The sequence below is a fragment of the Budorcas taxicolor genome, chromosome 3 (genome assembly GCF_023091745.1).
Source record: "Budorcas taxicolor isolate Tak-1 chromosome 3, Takin1.1, whole genome shotgun sequence".
Taxonomy (NCBI): Eukaryota; Metazoa; Chordata; class Mammalia; order Artiodactyla; family Bovidae; genus Budorcas; species Budorcas taxicolor.
In genome coordinates, this window is record NC_068912.1 from 101,456,427 (window position 1) to 101,476,031 (window position 19,605).

Genomic DNA, 19,605 nt, shown 5'->3' on the forward strand with positions numbered 1-19,605 from the left:
CCTAGCATCCTTGCACCAGGGCCATGCTAATCTTGCTGTAGTGCAATTCTAGTACACGTGTTGCCAAAGTGAGCGCTCTGTCAAACTGATTTAGCGGAATTTCTTTTTTAAATGTCATTACAGAATGTTTAAAAATTTATTCATTTAATGTTTGGCTGTGCTAGGACTTTGTTGCTACTTGTGGGCTTTCTCTTGCTGTGGTGTGTGGGCTTATTGCAGATTTCTCTTGTTGCAGAACACGAGCCCTAGGGCATGAGCTCAGCTGCTGTGGTGCATGGGCCCAGCTGCCTCGCAGCATGTGGAGTCTCCCCAGACCAGGGGTTGAACCTGTGTCCCCTGCATTTGCAGGCAGACCCCCAAGCACTGGATGACCAGGGAAGTCCAGGGTGAATTTCTGAATCTAGGTCCTCTATTTGGTTATCTGATTGAACCTCACTCATGTGATTTTCTCACAAGATAGAGAATGCCGCTACAATGAAGTTCTTGAGGCTGAGAAAGAGGGCTAGAACCTGGCCCATCTGATCCCAGTCCTCTCTGAGTCTCTGCAGCAGCCCATGTGTCCTATGTCATGTCTCCCTGACTGAAGCCTTCCTAAAACATTTGGTTGTGCAGCGCTAGGCTAAAAACCTTTTAGTGGTGCATTACCATTTACCTGGAGAAGGAATTGGCAACCCACCCCAGTATTCTTGCCTGGAGAATCCCATGGACAGAGGAGCCTGGTGGGCTACAGTCCTGTGGGGTCGCCAAGAGTCGGACATGACCGAGTGGTTAAGCACACACCATTTACCTGATTCATGTTCTGTGACATGGGATCTGGAGTTTTCTGGTTCCCAAACCCTCCATACCCTGTGCTTGGTTCTTCAGTTTATATTGCAAACTTCTCATTTTTCAAGAGCAAACGTGTTGACCTGTCAGATCCTTTCCTGTCTAGCAAGGCAAGTGCTTTCGCGTCAGTGTTCCCACAGAATTTTTTAACATGTCTTTAGCAGACTGTAAATGACAGAGCACCATTTCCTTTCTGCTTAGAGCTCCTGTGTCCAGGAGAAGGCCTAGGACCTAGTCGGCATTGAACATGGCAGAGGTTGGCGTCTTCACCATGTCACTGGAACGGCAGGTGTGGATGTGGCCTCCTGGTGAGAGTCAGCATCAGCACTACCCTGTGGTGGTGTCCGAGTCCCAGAAGCTCTTCCCACACACCACTCGACAGGCTGATTTTTTTCTCTTTATTATTAGACATAATGCATAAACACATAAAACAGAAAATAGCATGGATCCTCATGGGCCTCAAAAACCAGCAGGGAACGAAGAGGCCCCAGGAAACTTTTTTTTTAAGTACAAGATATATTAGTGGCCGGACCAAGGGTGTGGAAGGCAGGCCAGAGCCAGCAGAGCTGAACTATAGGCTCCTTCTCTCCCCGCAGAGCCAGGACAGCCCCAGGAAGCTCTCCCCCAGCAGCCAGTCCACACGGGCAGATTGCTGCCTACGGGAAAACTCTACGACGGAGAGCCTTCCCCTCCTGGAGAGAAGGGCAGTGCACAGGATAACTAAAAGCTCCTTCCTTCCATCCTTTTTCTCTTCATGGCTGCAAGTGAGGAAAAGGAAAGCTGTGTCCTACGCACACTGACTGACTCCTCCCAGCTGCCCTGGGCCTCGATGCGCCATACTTGGCATTTACCAAAGCCTGTCCCAGCTCAGACCCACCAGGTGCCCAGAGTTTGCTGAGGAGGGAAGGGGAGGGGAAAGGCTGGGTATGACACCAAACAGATCTTTATTTGCAGTCGTCACTGGGGCCGTTTCTTGCTGCTTATTTGTTTGCTGGCCTGCTCTTCTAGCTGCATGGCCAGGCGCAAGGCCTTGATGACATCTGGAAGGCAGGGGTGGTGCACTTGAAGTCAGCAGGTCTCTCAGAGACCCTGTTCCCTCAGGCAGAGCCACCACCACCCACAGAGGCCCCACCCTCCGGCTGCACCCACCTCGCAGGGCTGAGAAGTGCTTGGCTTGCTGGGCCAGAGCACACTCTGCTTTATTCACAAAGGTCTCCAGGTCGTAGTCTGGCTGCTCAGCCATCTCGGAGAGCTCCAGCCAGCCCGGCCCTTGCTGCAGCGACACAGACGGACATTGTCAAGTCAATAATGACCAAACCAATTTAGCAAATCATTCCCAGGGCTCTACCATCTGCAATGCAGATGCCTTTTCCTCTAGCCATGGCCCTGACCCTGCCTCCTGACCCTTCCCCCATAACTCTCAGCTTGAATCTATCCTTCCCCTGCCTGCCAAAAACTTGTCCCTGTCCCTGATAGCAAATGCATATCTTGATGCCCAAGCCAGAAATCTGGGCAAAAATTCTTTCACCTTGTCTCCCAATCCTAACAACTGCACCCCTGAAATGGTTCCTAAATCTCATGCCTTCCTGTCAATCCTGAGACCGTGGTCACAGCTAGTCTAGGCACCAATGTCTCTCCTGAACTCTACTAATCTCCTAACTGCTTTTAACTCCTAAGCGTTTCTACTCACCCTCTCCCCAGGTCCTGAAGCCACGCTCTGTGCTGTGGCCACAGTAAGGTCCCTAAAAGCGTGACCAAGGCACCACTCTGCTTTACTCCCTTCAAAGGCATTCACTGCCCTCATAACGAAGTCCAGGCCTTTGGTGTGAACCATAATGTCCTTTAGCATCAGGTCCCGGCTGACCCGCCCACAGCCTTGATCTCCCTCCCTCACCTGGTCATACCTTTTGCTATGGCCAGAGTGAACCTATCACTCTTCCTGAAAGTGCCAAGTCCTTTCAAACATTTGGACCCTGAGCACTTGAGGGAGGGAGGACTCGTGTAGACACCGACCTTGCATGTTCCCTCCTCAGCCCTCTCAGAGAGGGCCCCGAGCTGCCCTCTCTGCTCCTCACTCGGAGTGCCCCACTGTTAGGATGCCCTTCAGGCCTCTCCCTTACTTGCACTTCTACAGCAGGGATCACGGCAGTGGTAGCATCTATCACCTTCTACAGGCTGACCACATGCTGGGGAAGGCTGAGTGTTTAACAACATATCACTTAATCCTTAGATGTAAGCATCTTGTCTTGACCATTTTGGAGATGAAGAATTTGGGGCTCAGTGAGCCTCAACGACTTTCACGAGGAAACTGGCTCATAAATAGAAGAGTTGGGATTGATCAAGTCTTTCTTTAGGCCTGTTATCCATACTGCATGATTTTGGCCCTTGGTCTCAGCACAGGAGCTGATGGTATATAGAAAATATTCACCAACATTCATGAGCAAACGAGACCTGGCTACCCTCCAAACCCTCAGTCAGGAGCACAGGAGAGAGAGACTAGCTCCAGCCAGGAGGATGGGGGAAAGCCTATGTGTGCCAGGCTGGAGAAGGAGGTGCGGTAATTAGCTGCCCTATAGGAGCAGCTGAATAACTAACTGGGGAATTAAGAAATGCTGATCCAGAAGGCTGCCTCTTGCCACCCCAGCCAGAAGACCCGAGGAGGGGTGTATGTGTGCACGTTAAGCCCAGGTCACATTCAGGACTGACGCGGAGCCCAGGGCCAGCTCTCCACCTGTGTGATCTCCTTGAGCTCTTCCATGGCCCTTTCTTCCAGCTCCCGGATCTGAGTCATGGCTTCATTGAAGCTGGACATCTGGGAAGACAGTTCATCCTCTTCCTTGGAGAACTAAGGGGGCAAAAGGAGACACATAACAGTGGGGCCTGGTCCCCATCTCAGCTGGCCATGTTCCCTTCTTGCCTGGCCCACCTCCCCTTACATTGCCTGCACTCAGGGCCCCATTGGAGCTGGCTTCCATCTCTTCTGTTTCCATCTGAATTGGCTGCTCCCCACTGGGTCCACTGTGGGGGCTCAGCTCCTTGACCCTGAGAAAACAAGAAGGTCGCAGCTCCCACAGCAGCCTCTGTGGCAGCACCACTCAGATTTCGAGACTTCAAGGAGATGGAGTAGTGGCTTTGCTTTGACCTAGAAGGATTCTTATTCACACTGCTCCCCACCAGAGCCTGAAGGGGATCAGGAAAAAACCTAGTAGCATCGTATATGAACTCCCAAGCCTCAGAGTTAGCGAGTCACAGCAGAGGAGACAATAGGCACTGAGTCCCCAGAGCCCCCTCCCCACTCTCATCACTGCCATTTCCTCCCCAACCCTGCCCCTTCCCATCCCACCTGGCATAGGTACCAGTACCTGTCGGCATATCTTAGTGTATTTAAAGTATATTCACAGGAGCTTATGCCTGGTGAGATCATGGCGATCTGCAAAAGAAGGAATGGGCAGTTAATGGTCAAGGATCCCAGGGTAAAGGTGCTCTTGGAGAGGCTGCCAGGAATTGGGGGGAGAGCTCATTACATACCAACTGTGTGCCAGGGAACTTGCCCCATGGGCCCTGCAAACTAAAGTTCTTTAAAAATTGGTCCCCTGTCTTTGCTGGTCTATCTAATTACTCCTGCTTCTTTACTTCTTTACTGACCCGTTCCTCTCACCAAGATAACAATGCAAGGCTCTGTGATTCCTGCTGGAAACTTTAGTTCACCTGGGCTCAGAGATACTGCCTTAGGGAGAGGGGTTTAGAGCTTAGTCAGAAATTCCCACCTTCCTCAGCAGGCAGGAGAGAGGATATTCCTTGGTGAGGAAGGAGGGCAGATCTGAGTTAGAAAGCATTATGGATAAAATAGGGGGACAGAAAGTCACTCAAGGCTGAGGCCCTCTCCAATTTCCTAGGCTGGGAGCCAGTGACCCCTGAGGGAAGTCACAGAGGGATGAGGACTGCCTCCCCTGCTTCCCCAAAGGTCCTCCTCCTGAATCCTGCAGCCCCCTTTTCATCAGGTATGGGAGGAACGACCTCCCTGATCCAAGAGGTGCACAGACACTCAGTGAAGGGAGAAGATCCTTTCCTCCCTGCTTGTGTAGGCAAAGAGGAGCCTGCTGCCCGAAAGCAGGGGGGGAAGCCCAGTTAAATTAGAGCCTGGAAACCCAGCTAGCCAAGAATACGGAGCCTCTTGCCCAGAGACAGGACTGCACCACTCCAAAGGACCCAACTCACCATGCAGGTCCTTGAGTTCTCGCCAATAAAGGAGTCCCTCAACACCTGTGTCAGCTTGCTCTCGCGGAATGGGGTGTGGGCCTTATTCTGTCCCAGGGCCCTGATGCATTCCTGAGGGACATTAGGGGAAGCTGAGGTCCCCTCCTTCCTTTTAAGATACCCTCTCCCTCCCACCCTTTCCTCCCAGCAGCCCACCAGGGCCACCTGCTCCCCTGTAGCTGGGGCCAGCTACCTTCAGAGCCAGGAGACTTTTGTTAATTTCTGCACCCTCCATGCGGGTCTGCCGGTCAGCACTGGAAGTGTCTGCGCCTCGCTCATTCCCTGCCAGATCCACCAAAGAGAATTTGCCATGCACTCTCCCTTTGGTTCGAAGAAGAATCTGGAAGCAGGCATGGGAGCGGGAAGAGTTGGAGTTGGCAAATGTCTGCCCAGAGGTCCTGTGGCAAAGGAGGACAAAGAAGGGCTATGAGCTCCTGGGGGGGGCGGGGGGCGGTCACCAGCCACCATGGCACCTGAGGCTTCAATGCAGTCAGTTCTCCAGGAGGAAAACTGTTCTGCATCATCCTGTCCCACTTCTGTCCTTCCTTCCCTGGGCAGCAGCCCTCCCTCCAGCCATCTGGGCATGGCTTACCCTGGCAGCCAAAGTACTGAATTCTGTGTCAGGGCCTTGGCCAGACCCTGGGCCATAGGCTGTGGGGAAGCATGAGTTACCTGTGCTGCAGGGCACACAGGGAAGGAGGGGCTGTCATGAATCACATGCTAAACTCAAGGGCCCTGGGGAGATAGCCCCTCCCTGGTCCTCTGTGTACTGCTCAGCACCTACTGCACCACGCCGAGGGCCCTGAGAGAAGAGCACTTTCCTCCCTCTACACAGGAGCTCTGGTCCCATCATTTCTAGCTGGAACATACCCAGAGCCTCTGTCCTCTACCACAGAGAGAGGGAACAGCAAGGAGAAACTCAGAGAAATTGGGAAGCATGCCTCTGGATAAGAGTCTGGTAATAAAGCCTGCCTTGGTCAGATTCAAGATGATTTGACTCGCCCCTGACGAGTCTTACCCTGGGTCATCGGCCCCATTGCGACCGCTTAAGGCAGAGGCCTTCAGAGCCCTCACCAAGCTGGGGGAAGTGGTGCTCTGTGGAAACAGCAAAGGGCTCAGTGCTCATCTATCACCTGACTTGGCATTAGAAGGTGGCCCCTTCCTCCAGCCAAACTCTGACCTGCAGGCACTGCCTATGTCGATCATCTTGATGACGTCATCAGCACAGCTCACCAGGCGCTCCTGCAGCCCCACCACCTGCACCTGCTGCTTGCCGTCCTCCAGCACGCGCAGCTTGGCCTTCTTATTGAGCAGGTCGAACAGCTGTGCCGGGCACGGGAACAAGGCCAAGGCTGTCAGGCGCCAGGCCCCCACCGATCCCTCCCCGCTTCAGAGCCTGTCGCAGCTTAGACAATGGCTGGGAACAGGAAAGGCGGGAGAGGCTACACTGGGCGATGTCAGATGAGCAGCGAGCAGTTCACCTGGGAGCTGAACTGGGCCACCTGGGTTTGATGTGACCCTGCTTCTTTACTAGCTGTGTGACCTGGGAAGGCACTTAGCCACCCAGCCTCATTTCTCACCTGTGCAATAGCGATAATAACGGTGATACTTCCTAGTAGGGTTGTGGTGATGAGCTGAGACAAGTTAAGTGCTTAGAATAGTGCTCAGTACCTAGTAACATGTTAATAAGCCACATTAGCTATTATCCAGACCCCACTCGGGGAAGGTGACTCTCCAAAAGCGTAGAGAGATACATAGAAATATAGAGAGAGTATGAGTATGAGAATGAATGTGTGCGATCAGGAGAAGAAGGGAGATTTAAGAGGGAGGTGCATGGCGGGAGCACAGGGCACACACACAAGTAAACCTCCCGTCTGGGAGGAAGCCCTGAGGTGTGTTCCTGCTTACTTGTTGAGCGTGCCTCCCGTCCCACCATCGGGTGAAAACCTCCCACACATTTGGGCAAAGTGGCCCAAAGGTGTGACAACACACAGGGTGTTTATCTTCTACAATTTCTAGCCAGCCTCAAGATTTTAGAAACTTCAGGGGCCCCAGCAGCATAAACAGAGGGCTCCCCGCCAGCTACCTTCCCATTATAGATTTCGAAGAATGTCACATAGACTTCCAGGTCCAGCTTCCGGTATCGGGGCTGATTCTTCAGGAGGAAGACGTCCCGGGCTGTGGGGAGAACCTGGATTAAGTAAGCAACCTGCCCTTCTGTGCCCAACCCTGCTGCGGCAGAACATACTACTTACAGGCCATCGCATAGATCCCTTTGGATGCATTCTGGGCTTTTCCATAGAGGTCTCCACCCATCGTCTGCAAAGGGAAAGGACAGGAGACTGTGCTAAAGGGCCCTTGGCCTAGGCCAGAGCATTACTGGCTACACCATCACCGTGGGCCATACTACAGCCAGGAGGGGATCTGGACCTGCTAAGGCCCTTCCTTGCCCCTGACACAGCAAGAGCATCTGGAGGTGGGGCATCTGCACCAAGGGGACCTTCTGCAAGAAACTCATTGTCCTCCTTTTCAGAGACCCAGATGTGCACTAAGGGCAGGATCACTCTCTGCCAGGCTTGAATACTCACATGAGTCTTGCCACTTCCTGTCTGGCCGTACGCAAAACAGGTTGCCTTTCCGCCTTCAAAGATTGTTTGTACCAGTGGCCTTGCTGTGAACCTAAGAGAAAGGATGGGGAAGCATGCATATCTCTGCTTAAATGTGCTTCCTAGAATGTGGTTCTGCTACCCTTCCAAAGCAGGATTCCTGGGGCCTTCCTTCCAAGCAAAGTGGTCCTACCTGACCCCACGCCCACTTACAAATCTGAAATTCTCCTAACCACCTGGGAAGGGCTAGACCAAAAGGCCAGGAGCAGACTGGTCCGTACTCTAACTGAGCCACCAGCACCTCCTCTACCCTGGAGACACAGAGGGAAGCTTGAGCTTAGCAGCCGCCTTCCAGCATATGATACACTACTAAGAGCAAAGAAACTCTTTAAAGTAAAAGCCTAAAATATTTTAGGCTTTGTGGGCCACATAGGTCTCTTCCATATATATACATACATAAGTATACATATATACATTTTTAAAATTTATTTATTTGGCTGCACTGGGTCTTAGTTGTGGCAAGAGGAATCTTTAGTTGCAGCATAGTGTGCATGTAGGATCTAGTTCCCTGACCAGGGATCGAACCTGGGCCCCCTGCATTGTGAGCTCAGATCTTAGAAAATGGACCACCAGGGAAGTCCGAAATACACATATATATTTAATGATTCTTTGAAAACACAAAATCCACTCTTAATTTGAGAGCCATATAAAAAGGGGTTGCAAGCCCACTTTCACCCATGAGCTACAGTTTATCAACCTCTAGTGTAGAGCAGCGCTGTCCAATAGAACTTTCTGAGGATGGATACTGGAAATGATCTCTATCTGTACTGTCCAACAGTAGCCACTGTCACACGTCTACTGAGCACTTGAAATGTGGCTCGTGTAACTGAAAAACTGAGTTTTTTTGACCGCACTGTACAGCACGTGGGAATCTTAGCTCTCCAGCCAGGGATTAGACCCATGCCCCTGCAGGGGAGGTGCAGCTCTTTAACCACCAGACCACCAGAGAAGCCCCTGAAGAACTGAACGTTTAATTTTATTTAACTTTTATTTAAACAGTCACATGAAGTTAGGGGGAGCTGTACTGGACCAAGTTTGCTGAGTCTGCTAAGCCCAGTGGGTAATGGGGGCTGTACAGGACACAGACACAGGAGGAACCCCTGAGGCCTGCCCAGCCCAGCCTCAAAGAGGGCAGTGGGAATATTTCTCTTCTGTCTACTCAAGCATGGGCCACTAAAGCTGAAACATAGGATGTGACAGCCCCAACAGGACCTTCCTTGTGCTAGAAGCCAGAGCCAGCTCTGCATCATGGTCCATCCAAAGAAGACACAAGAGGAAGCCAGGAAGGGATTCAGAGTCAGCATGCCTGAGAGTGCAAGTGTTACCTCAATGTCCCACATTGAAAAGAGGAAAGTGTCAGGAGGAAGGGGGGAAACAGAGGCAAGGGACTAACCTGTAGACGACTTCATTTGAAGTTGTTTCATCAAATGCGAAGTCAAAGCAGAATGCTTGGTTCTCCAGATACTTTGTTAAGTCCACTTTTAACTTGGGCTCATGGACCAAGAGGACACACTTGCTAGGAACGGAAATCACATCAATTTCTTTCTTGGCCAACTCTGCAGAAGGACAGTATTTCAGGGGATGCTCCCTGGACACGGGGGACCCTCAGTCTGAAGCCTCATTCTGACTGAACTTACCTTGAGGCTAAGGTAAGGTGGGACTTACCTTGTTTATTCAGTGGGCGTTTCCTAACACAGACACATATCCTGTGCTCTTCAATCTTTAGGAGGAGGAGAGAAGACAACCGTCAGCAAAAGGTCAGTGTAATATTGAAAGAAAGCTTGTCTAGAACCCCTCCCTTACCTAATCATATGTCTGGCCCAGTCAGGGGCTGAGACCTAACACTGGGATCCACTGTGCTCATAGTTACTCTAGAGCACAAGAAAGCTCTGAATTTTCTTCTCAGTTTTCTCACTCTGCTGCCTATAGGAGGTTTCAGCACACTTTCATGATTAGTAGTAAGAATTTAGCCAATCTACTGAAGCAGGGAGGATAGGAACTGGAAGGGAGTTTATAAAGATCAGAGTCTCCTATCTAGCCCTTGCTAGCTCCAGCCCACCAAAGGGTATTTAAAAACCCCTTGAGGGTGAGTGACGATTCCTGTATGCTCTCATTCCTTTAAGAGATGTTTCTGTTTCTCAGTTATATGCCTACTCAGGAAAATAATCTTTTTATATATATTAAAAAATGAATCACTTTGCTGTATACCTGAAACTAACACGATATTGAAATCAACTATATTTTTTAAAAATTGTATGCCTATTCAGGAAGGAGAGATAGAAGCCCTTTGGGATTACTTACTGGATCAGCCGCAGTAAGTGGATGACATTCCAAAGTAGCTCGAAATTCTTTAATCATGCGGGCAAATTCCCAGTTTGGAAAGCTGTTGTCATACTCCTGTTTGGGGTAAGATTGAAGAAGGACTGACTGCCAAGGTGTAGGTGTTCACAGGCCTCAGTGCTAGGCAGTGGCAACAACAGCCCTTCCTATGCACACAGCCCCTTCAGGGCTGACAAAACCCTCACACGATCTCATTGCCCTTGACTCTGGCTCTGGGCAGAGAATCCAGGCACAAGTTTTGGGAACAAGATTGGCTGGGGGGCCTAGGCATGCAGCAACCACTCTAGGAAGCGGGGCAAGAGCCACTGCCCCATGTCTTAGGAGACCAGCAGGCTGGGATTCTCCAGTGCCATTAACCCAACCAAAGGGAAATAATTAAACTTTAACTCCACTGTGGCACCCCACATATGTACAACTAGGCGGTCAAGGGAAGCAGGCAACTGCCAGTGCACTGTGTGATGGGCATGCCCCTTGGATAAACAGTAGGAGATATTCATCATCTGAAGGTCTTCAGAAAAATATCTGAATGATTTGTTCTCTGAATCCTGATGAGAAACTGGTTGAAATTATTGGTTATCAGAACTGGAACCTCAGAAATGCTGGGGCTGAACAGTTATCTATCTCTGTTGCTGACAAGGTTGCAGTTAAGAATGTCTGTCCAAAAACCCTTGCCCTTGCTTCCCAAGAAACGTACCTGAGCTCGCTTTATTCTCATTTCAGAGTTCTGGGCTCTCTTCTCTTCTCGCTTGTTCTTCATTTTTTCCATTTCTTTCACAATACATGATTTCCTCCGAACTAGTGGAAGAGAAAAAAAAGAAGCCCTCTCTTTTACCTGTCTCTTTTACCAGCCTGCTCTTCTCTGGCCGTTGTGTGGAGTCCGGGCCTTTCTCATGGCTAGACCTTCTCTAGACCTTTGCTCTTATATCACCACATGCAAAGAGAGGAAGCACCAGCTGTGACTCTTGGGATGGCCTAGCTGACAAGAAACTTGCTAATATGAGCACTCCAGGTCTAACCCAAGCTCTCTCTATGCCTCTGCGGCCTTTTTCTCAACAATGAGTAGAGATGAGATTGTCCCTGTTTGGTGGTCACTCTGGGCTGTTGTTCAGGTGTTGACCAAGACTTTAGCTATAACAACACCTCAGTTACATCAGAGAGCTTCTGCCAGCTGGCAGTGAGTGACAGGGTCACCAGTTGTGAAAGATCAATTCTGTGGCCACAGGGCAACATGTCCCCATGTGACAGACATGGTTTGAACTCAGGTACCAAGCAAGCCAGGTTTGGGACAGGCTGTAATTCCTATCCTGCACTAGAAGCAGGGTACCAGATAGCTCAGTGTGTCTACCTGACTTCACAGAGTTTGCAGAAGAGCTGTCTCGGATGGAGTGGACTTGCTCTTCCACCTCTTTGCTGACCATCGTCAATGGTATTTCACCCACTGCAGGGCAGGAGGGCCTAGAGGGGCCAGCTGTGGGGGAACAAGAGTCATTGGAGAAGCAGGTAGGCATACGGCAGCTGTGTTCATCTGAGCCCTAGAGGGTCACAGGCCAGGAGGATGGCTACTGACTGCCAGCTCATCAAGGGCTCAGGTTCTACTATATAAGCAGAGCTCAGGCTTTTCCCTTCATCTCGATCCACACCTTGAACCCAGTAAGCCCCGCCACAGGGGTTGGCTCCTGGTGTCAAGAAATCTTAAAGGTTATGTGAGTTACTCAGTATGAGCTTCACTATGAAGGGAAAAGCCTTTAAAGGTCTGACCTCTTTAGGCTTGATCAAGTAAGGGTTCTTAGGCCAGGCCAGGCCTTTCAGCTCATTTGGGAAAAATTTCTGACTTCAGAACCCCAGTGGTTAACAGGAGGAAGGACTGAAAACTAGGAATAATGGGAACCTGGTTCAACCTAGAGAGGTACAACCCACAGCAACTTCCCATAGCTGGCCATGACCCTTTTGTTTACCTTGACTTTAAATCACTTAATTTACTAATAACTAGTACAAACTGACAATTAAAAATGTTTTTAAACTCCCATTTATATAAAGTCCAAATGAAGAGAAAGTTAATTTGTGTGATCCAAAGTCAGGACATAGATACCCTTGGGGCTTAGGAATTGGGAGGGGGCCTGAAGGGGACTTTCGGAGTGCTGGTAATGCTCTTTGATCTAGATGTCAGTTATATGAGTGTGTTTACTTTGTGAACTATATAGTCAATGATAGGTTTACTTTCCTGTGTATATATATATATATAATGTTTAAAGTTTAAAAAGTAAAGTGAGATGATTTTCAGATAAGGGAGCAGTGGTGCAGGAGCAGAACGGTATGAAAGCCAGGGAGTATAGGAATCCTAGGATATTCCAAAACAGGCTCAGGGCAATGTGTGAAGAGCTGCTCTAAGGCCTCAAACAGGGAGAATAGATTCATTACTCACTGGAAACTGCAAACTGTTTGCGGGAATTTGCAGATGCAGGCAGCTCCACCTCCATATCATTCTCCTGAGTGATTCGAACCTCTGAGACAGTGGACATGCGAGTGGAGCGGCCTCGGAGACCTGAAGGACCAAGGGCCACGGCCAGTCAGTGCATTGTGATCAGGAGAGCAAAACAGATAGAGAGACGGCCGAGGGTAACCCTTCAAGATTCTATACAGGGTGAGATGGGTCCCGATACCTGGAAAGCAGCCCACCCACTTCCCATTCCTTCCATCCAAGGAAAGAAAGGCCAAGTACCAGTGACCCCAAAACTAATTTGTTACATTCTGCGGTCTGAGAGCTCCTGAAGGCTCCCACAAGAGCATCTGTCTGGAGTAAATGGAAGGACCTACAGACAATCTGAGATCATTTCCGGAGACACAGACCTAATCCCAGAAAAAAAGCATTTTATTCTTAGCAGCAGCACCTACCATTCTACAATCTTCCCAAACATCCAGAGGTAAATACCAGTATTCCCAACTGATAAAAGGGGACATTAAGGCATAGAGAAATTAAGCAATTTTCCCAGTGTCACTCAATTAGTAAGTGTCAGAGTCAGGATGTGAACCCAAGACTGCCAGATTTCACGATCAGGGCTTTTTCCACTGCTCCAAGATGCTTTACAGAGCCAGACCTGGGCCACATCATAAGCCATGGGACCAGCAACTGATTTTTCTGGAATCTTAAAAGAATGCTTAACTGACAGAAACAATTTAACTGAGTTTATACAATTAAGTTGTTTAAACAAGTTTAATTCCTGTCAATTTCTACTCATCTATATTGCTTCCCTCCAATTTGGAAATAAAACACTAGTGTCATATAAACAAGTATCAATCTATATGGAATTTGAGTTTCCTAAGTTTAGGCTGATACGATGGCTCTATATAATCAATCTATGTTTTTCATAAAGAGCATGAGTTATTATAATATTCCTATTTCTCAAAAGATCTGTGATCTTGTGTTTCACTTCTACTGTTCACTATCATTCATTCAATAATGAATCATTATTTTTTTCCCATTAAAAGGAGCGGTAGGTGTCCAGTGGTTAGACTCCGTGCTCTCACTGCCGAGGGCCCAGATTCAATCCCTGGTTAGGGAACTAAGATCCCATGAGCCAGGTGGCATAGTCAAAAAAAAGAAAAAAGGAAGAGTGGCAATATCCTTTTGGGACATGCATGTGGAGAGAGACCACTGCCACCCATATTTCTCCTGGAGGCCACTGGAGTGGTACAGCCAGCAAGAGAGGGCCAGCATTACACCACTCCTGCCTAGCTCAAGCTCAAAACCACCCCACCTTGGACCCCTGGGAAACCTGAAGCTCCAGTCAAGTAGTCTCTGAGCCCAGGGTGGCTGGATTATGGACAGTGATAACCCCTCAACCGGGACAGGTTGTGCAGGCTGTAAAGTATAGCTGGCTCTGGGTTATAAACTGGATTATTTGGGCAGCTTGTGCATATAGGCACCTGTCACAGCCTACCATAGTTAAAGCAGGTTTATGCTGATTCCTGCAGAGAAAGCCTTTCTCCTGGAGTTCAAAGCACTGCCATTATTTGTCCAATCCCACCCTATCCCCAGATCACCACAGCACTACCAACTCTACCTCTAAATGGCCCTGACCTAGCTTTTCTGACAGCCCACTCACCACCTCCCTCCAAGGCATGTTATTTCCCCAGGGAGAGAAAACAAGCCCACCATGGTTGATTAGTGCTCTGGACTCCACAGGAAAGGCTTCCAGGCCACTTAGCAAATTTCCCAAATGCACCAGATCCAAACAGACTGGTCTAAGTTAAGAGCTGTAGGTTGAATTCTCTTTTTCTTTTTTTTAACTGCTTCAGAGGTAGGATTGACATAAAAACAGCTGGAGGTATTTTATGTGTACAACTTGATGGATTTGGAGGTAAGTATACACCCATAAAACCATCATCATAATCAATGCTATAAATCTACTCATCACCTCCAAGTTTCCCCCTGTACCCTTCATTTTATATTTTGTTTTCTCCTTTTGTAGTAAATCACTCAACATAAGATCTACCCTCATAGTAAATTTCTAAGTATACAATACACTCATTGATGATGGGCCCTATGATATACATTAAATCTCCAGAACTTCTTTATCTTCCCTAACTGAAACTTTGTACCCTTTGACCAACACCTCTCCATTTCTTCCTCCCTGAAGGTTGAATTCTTCTTCACTGAGAAAGAGGCATGGAACACAGGGTAGGACTCAGCCTACACAGTAGCGGTCTTCTAAACTGGAACCATGAGTCTACTCAGCTTCCTGAGCCCCAAGAACATCATTTCTGGCACAAACCCCATGACAGTGAGCCAGTAGAAATCCATTTACCTTCCTTTGGAGCAGGGATTCTGGAGCTGACTGATCTGCGCTTTTGTTTCTGTAAAACAAAACAAACCACCACAACATATGGGTCTTATCAGTTCTCAGGGGCCTATCCTGGGCCCATGTGCTGTAGTGAAGTACTAAGCAGGCCCAGAAAACAAACCAGAAAAGACACAAACAAGCCAAGTGCATCCTCTGTGCACTGGCTGAAGTCAGATGACTGGCAGCTACCTGAACCGTTACATTCTCCTGCAGGGGAAGATTGTCCTTCGGGTGTAAGGGAAGAAGCTGTAAGAGTTCTGGGTTTATTGCAGCCACATCATCAAAATCTACCTGCAAGGAGAAAGTAAAAGTTTCTGTGAACAACATAGCTTGTTCAATTCAATTGCATTTCTGCAATCAAGGATACCCCTAAATTCATATTTTATAAACTTTAAGTTCCACCAAGTACTAACAGCTATAAACAAATATTTATTCCCTGATTGTGTTTTACCATCTAGATGGATATTGGTTTCTGATTTCCAAGCCAATGGTAGACGTTAGTGATGAGAATGAGGTGAAGAGGAAGGCCAACAGTCAGATAGTCCACAGTAGATCTTGGCCACTTGGCTCCCTACCGCTCTGTGGGGCAGTGGGGTCCTGCTGGGCACAGCCCCCTGAACACCTCTTGCTGCCTGCCACCAAGGGGGAAACAATTCTAACTGTCCCACTGATAGTCAAATGGAGGGCCCTTCAGGATCTTATGGGCGGGGACAAGTTCCCGAGAGCTGTTACCTAGTCCTAAATCTACCTACATTTTCTACTGGGCCCAGAAACTTCTTCCCCAGTCACAGCATCCTACTCATGCCTTCTCTGCTTCCTGTGCATACCTGCAATGAGGTCACAATTCCAGGTTTACATCACCAGAGTCCTCAAACCCTCTAGGGACAACTCAGGCTTCATCAGCATATTGCACAGCAGATTCAAACACACCAAAATAGTACCAACTTGATTATTTGTGTTTCACATTTGTGATAAAATGTGAAAGAGCTGCCACATATACTCCCAGGTGAGAACGTCACTTCCTACATATGCAATTTTTATGTACTAACAGCTTCTTCAAACACCTATTAGGGATGAGTAAGGCAGTAGGGGAAGGTACTCAAAAGTGAACTAAGACATGTATTGGACTTCCCTAGCAGTCCCATGGTTGGATGGCTGGGAAGATTTCACATCCTGGGGGGCAACCGAGCCCGTGTGCTACAGCTACTGAGTTCAAGCTCTAGTCGTAAGTACTGAGCCCATGCTCTGCATCAAGAGAAGGCACTGCAATGAGAAGCCCACGCACTGCAACTAGAGAGTTGCCCCAATTCGTTTCAACTAGTGAAAGCCCACATGCAGCAATGAAGACCCAGTGCAACCAAAAAATTAAAGACATGTATTGCCCTTGCCTTCAGTGAGCTCATATTCTAGTGGGGGAGAGAAGCCATCACATAAAGGGCTGGAAACCCAAGCAGCATGGGATAGACAAGGAGGACATAACGATCAAGTGCAAAAGCTGGTAAGTACTTCAGTAGTCACACTTCTACTCATCTTTCTTGGACAGCTACAAACCCTTACCACTACCCCTCTACCCCGATTCCAATCCCTAAATTACAGAGAGCATAAACAATGCAGGAGACCAGAGTTCTGACATTAACTGATTCTCACATTAACGATTCAGGCAGGCATAAGAGTGTGGAGGCAGCAAGGCACTGGGCAGGACCACAGAGTGGGTAACTGCCCCATTTGTCCCTGGCACAGGTACTTTGGGAGGAGTGTATGGTAAAAAGGACGAAAGTTGACTGGGATCAGATCTTGAAAAGGCTTTGAATGCCTCACTAAGAAGGCTGAACGAATATTCCACTGGCAACATTTGAGCTGGAGTTAAGATGCAATAAGAACTGTATTTCTAAATAAACAACAAAAACAAGTCACAAGGAACTACTAATAGATAATTGAAAAGGATTCTAGGAACCTCTTGATTCAAGGACAGATAATATAAAGAATTCAGTCCTTCTATTTCTCAAATATACCACCTAAATAAACATGTACCTACTATAAGGCACTATGCTAAGCAAGCACTTTACCTGTGTTATTTCATTAAGCTTCATGGAAGCAGGTCTAGGTTTGTCTTATTCACCTCTGTATCCCCAATACCAAACACACTGGCTGGCATTTTGGAAGCAGTACAAAAGGATTTGTTGAATAAGTCCTCAAACAACCCTATGATTAGATATTATTATCATCCTCATATCATAAATGAGGAAGCTGAATTTCTCATAGGAGCAGAAATGTGCTTGAGAACACTTTAAGTAGTGGCAGGGCCAGACTCTAGAATCCAGGTTTTCATACTCAGCCTGGTGACCTCTTCACTACACCACATGCCTCTAAAACATAAATGTCTTAGGCATAACCCTCCTTCTCAAAATCCTTCCAAGGCTCCCACTGTCTGCAGAATAAGATCTTAAACATCTTAGTGCCGGAGACAAAGGCCTTCTAGTCTCCTTTTCCAGTCTTTTTGCTGCTGCCAAGTATAATAAGCCCTCCTCTGTGCCTGGAGCCAGTTTCTTTACCAGCCCCCATGAGGGCCACCTCACTGTGTCTTTGGCCCAACCCCCACAAGCTCATCTTCAGTGAGTTTCCATCTCTGAGCTGCTCTAGCATTATTCCATCTGTAGTTGCCTTCTATTATTGGGTGTTTCAGAAACATACTTTTGTCTCCCCAAAGAGATGATCAATTTTACTCTCCAAATCAGTATCATAGGTAGTGTGCACTCAGAAGCTAGCTTGGGTGAGTAAGGTTTTAGAATTCTGTGCAGTTTGCTTTCTACAAACACACCAGAAACTGTTGATTGCTTCAATTTAGAACAAGGCTGCCTTAAAAAGAGTCCCAAAGCATTCAAAGAGGACCATATTTAAGATTGGGGAGGACAAGTCGGGATCGAAAACAAGGCTGACACAAGTTCCATTTCCAGACATGTCTTTTTAACTGTGGTAGAGGCACACTCATAGAACCCACCTCTTTGCCCTTTGTATCTCCTCCTTCTTTCCATTCCACTGAAACGCAGGATTTCTCCAAGTTCACAGTGCTTATACTGGCACTGTGAATTATGCCTAAAGTATGAAAAGGCCAGAGTTAACCTATCTCTTTCACTTTTAGGATCCCAGAGGCTCAAATGTCAAGTCGACCTGAAGGAAGGGACAGTTGACTTTCTTTCTAACCCCAGCAGACAAACCTCTTGGCACCCCACCCTTGGAATATCCCTCAGTGACCTAGGCAGGAACTGTTCTTAAAACTGAGTTGCAGAGGATAAGGGTTCACCCCGACTCAAAAGAGAGCCTACAGCGTGGTGAAGGTATGTTTGGGCAGGAAAGTCTCTCTAGTGCTTAGGTGAGCCATTCTTCAACACAGCACTGAGGCTCTAGCGCCCTCAGGTTTCCCTATCTCCTGTCTGACCATTCTAATGATACTGGTATCATCAGACCTGCCATAGTTGGGATACCTGCTGAACTGAAAAGGAGAGGGCAGAATTGCAAGCTCCTGAATGAAGAGCAGGGATCTCATCATTTGTCCCATTACCCTGAATCCAGTGTCTGACATATTGTAAGTGCTCAGTGTTAATGGGAGAGTAGAGGGGTCAGAGAGCCGAGGTCCCTGCAAGAGCAGGGCAGTTTCAGGGGAGAACTTCGGGGGGGAAGGGAATCCTGACTCCCCGGAGAGGTCCAGTGACACGGGGGCTCCGCTCACTCCTAGAGGACGGAAAGGGGCCGCATGGCCAGTGCAGAGGCCCCTGGCCGTTGGCAGGGAAGACTGACCGCCAGTGAGGAGACCTAGACCAGGAGTGTGGGGGGATCCCTAATAGTGATTCAGGGCCTGCCATTTGGGGAGGGGCGGTAATTTCAGTCGTCTCAGCCCACGGGTCCCTTTGGTCTCAGGACCCCGCCCCTCACCATTACTGCGCTGGATCTTGATGGTGAGACCAGGAAACAGGCGAGCCTGAAGCGACGAGTCCATGGGCAGGAAGGAGCTCCAGTGACGGACACGCGAAAGGCCAGAAAACCAACTCTGGTAATCCTAACGCCGTGTAAACCGCCGAAGTTTAAATCCCGCGCGCCAGCGTCCCGAAACGTCATCACGCTGTCGCCGGTCTCCCTTCCGCCAATCAGCGGCGTTCTGCGGAGCCTTTTGGGATACGTAGTCTCCGGGACGCCTTCCGGCGTCTGGAACCGCCCACTCGTCTGGCCAGACTGCTGAACGCAGGGCCTGTCGGGAGCTTTGGGAACCCGCCCCCTGGGAGGTCTCTTTTTCCCTGAGTTCAACCAGTGGGGTCGCCGCTGGGGTCCTTTAAACTCAGAAACCTCAGGGTTATGTGAGAGAGGGAGGGTTCTGGGGTCTTATAGTAATGGGTTCGAACCTCAGCTCCATTACTTGCCTATTCAGTGACCTCATACAAGTTAAACTTGCCTTCTTCGCGCGATTCTCCCTTGTGATATTATTGCTAAGTTCTAATAATGGGGGACTACGTTTGGAGTGCCTGGAAGACCTGGTTCACTAGGTTTTATCGAGTGTCTTATCACGTGCTAAGCGCTGGAAATAGTCATTGTGAACAGGACCCATAGTTCTTGCCCTCGACCTAACATTGCTAACGCAAACAGGAAACAAAAAGAAGTAAATTACAAGTAAGTAACGAAGTGTG

At 48.6% G+C, this 19,605-nt stretch overlaps 1 protein-coding gene across 1 annotated transcript; it reads right to left on the bottom strand.

Moving 5' to 3' along the window:
• Positions 1-1,782: 1,782 nt before the first annotated feature.
• KIF2C (kinesin family member 2C) lies at positions 1,783-18,923 on the bottom strand. Its single transcript, XM_052637881.1, has 21 exons — positions 18,860-18,923; positions 17,928-18,022; positions 15,119-15,220; positions 14,894-14,942; positions 12,511-12,630; positions 11,434-11,556; positions 10,783-10,883; positions 10,050-10,145; positions 9,414-9,468; positions 9,142-9,304; positions 7,671-7,761; positions 7,338-7,401; positions 7,169-7,260; positions 6,263-6,405; positions 5,276-5,480; positions 5,044-5,154; positions 4,188-4,255; positions 3,762-3,867; positions 3,557-3,670; positions 1,975-2,098; positions 1,783-1,865 (listed from the first exon to the last, which is right to left on the bottom strand). The coding sequence occupies exons 1-21, from the start codon at positions 18,921-18,923 to the stop codon at positions 1,783-1,785; spliced, it is 2,169 nt and encodes a 722-aa protein (XP_052493841.1).
• Between the last annotated feature and the right edge of the window lie 682 nt (positions 18,924-19,605).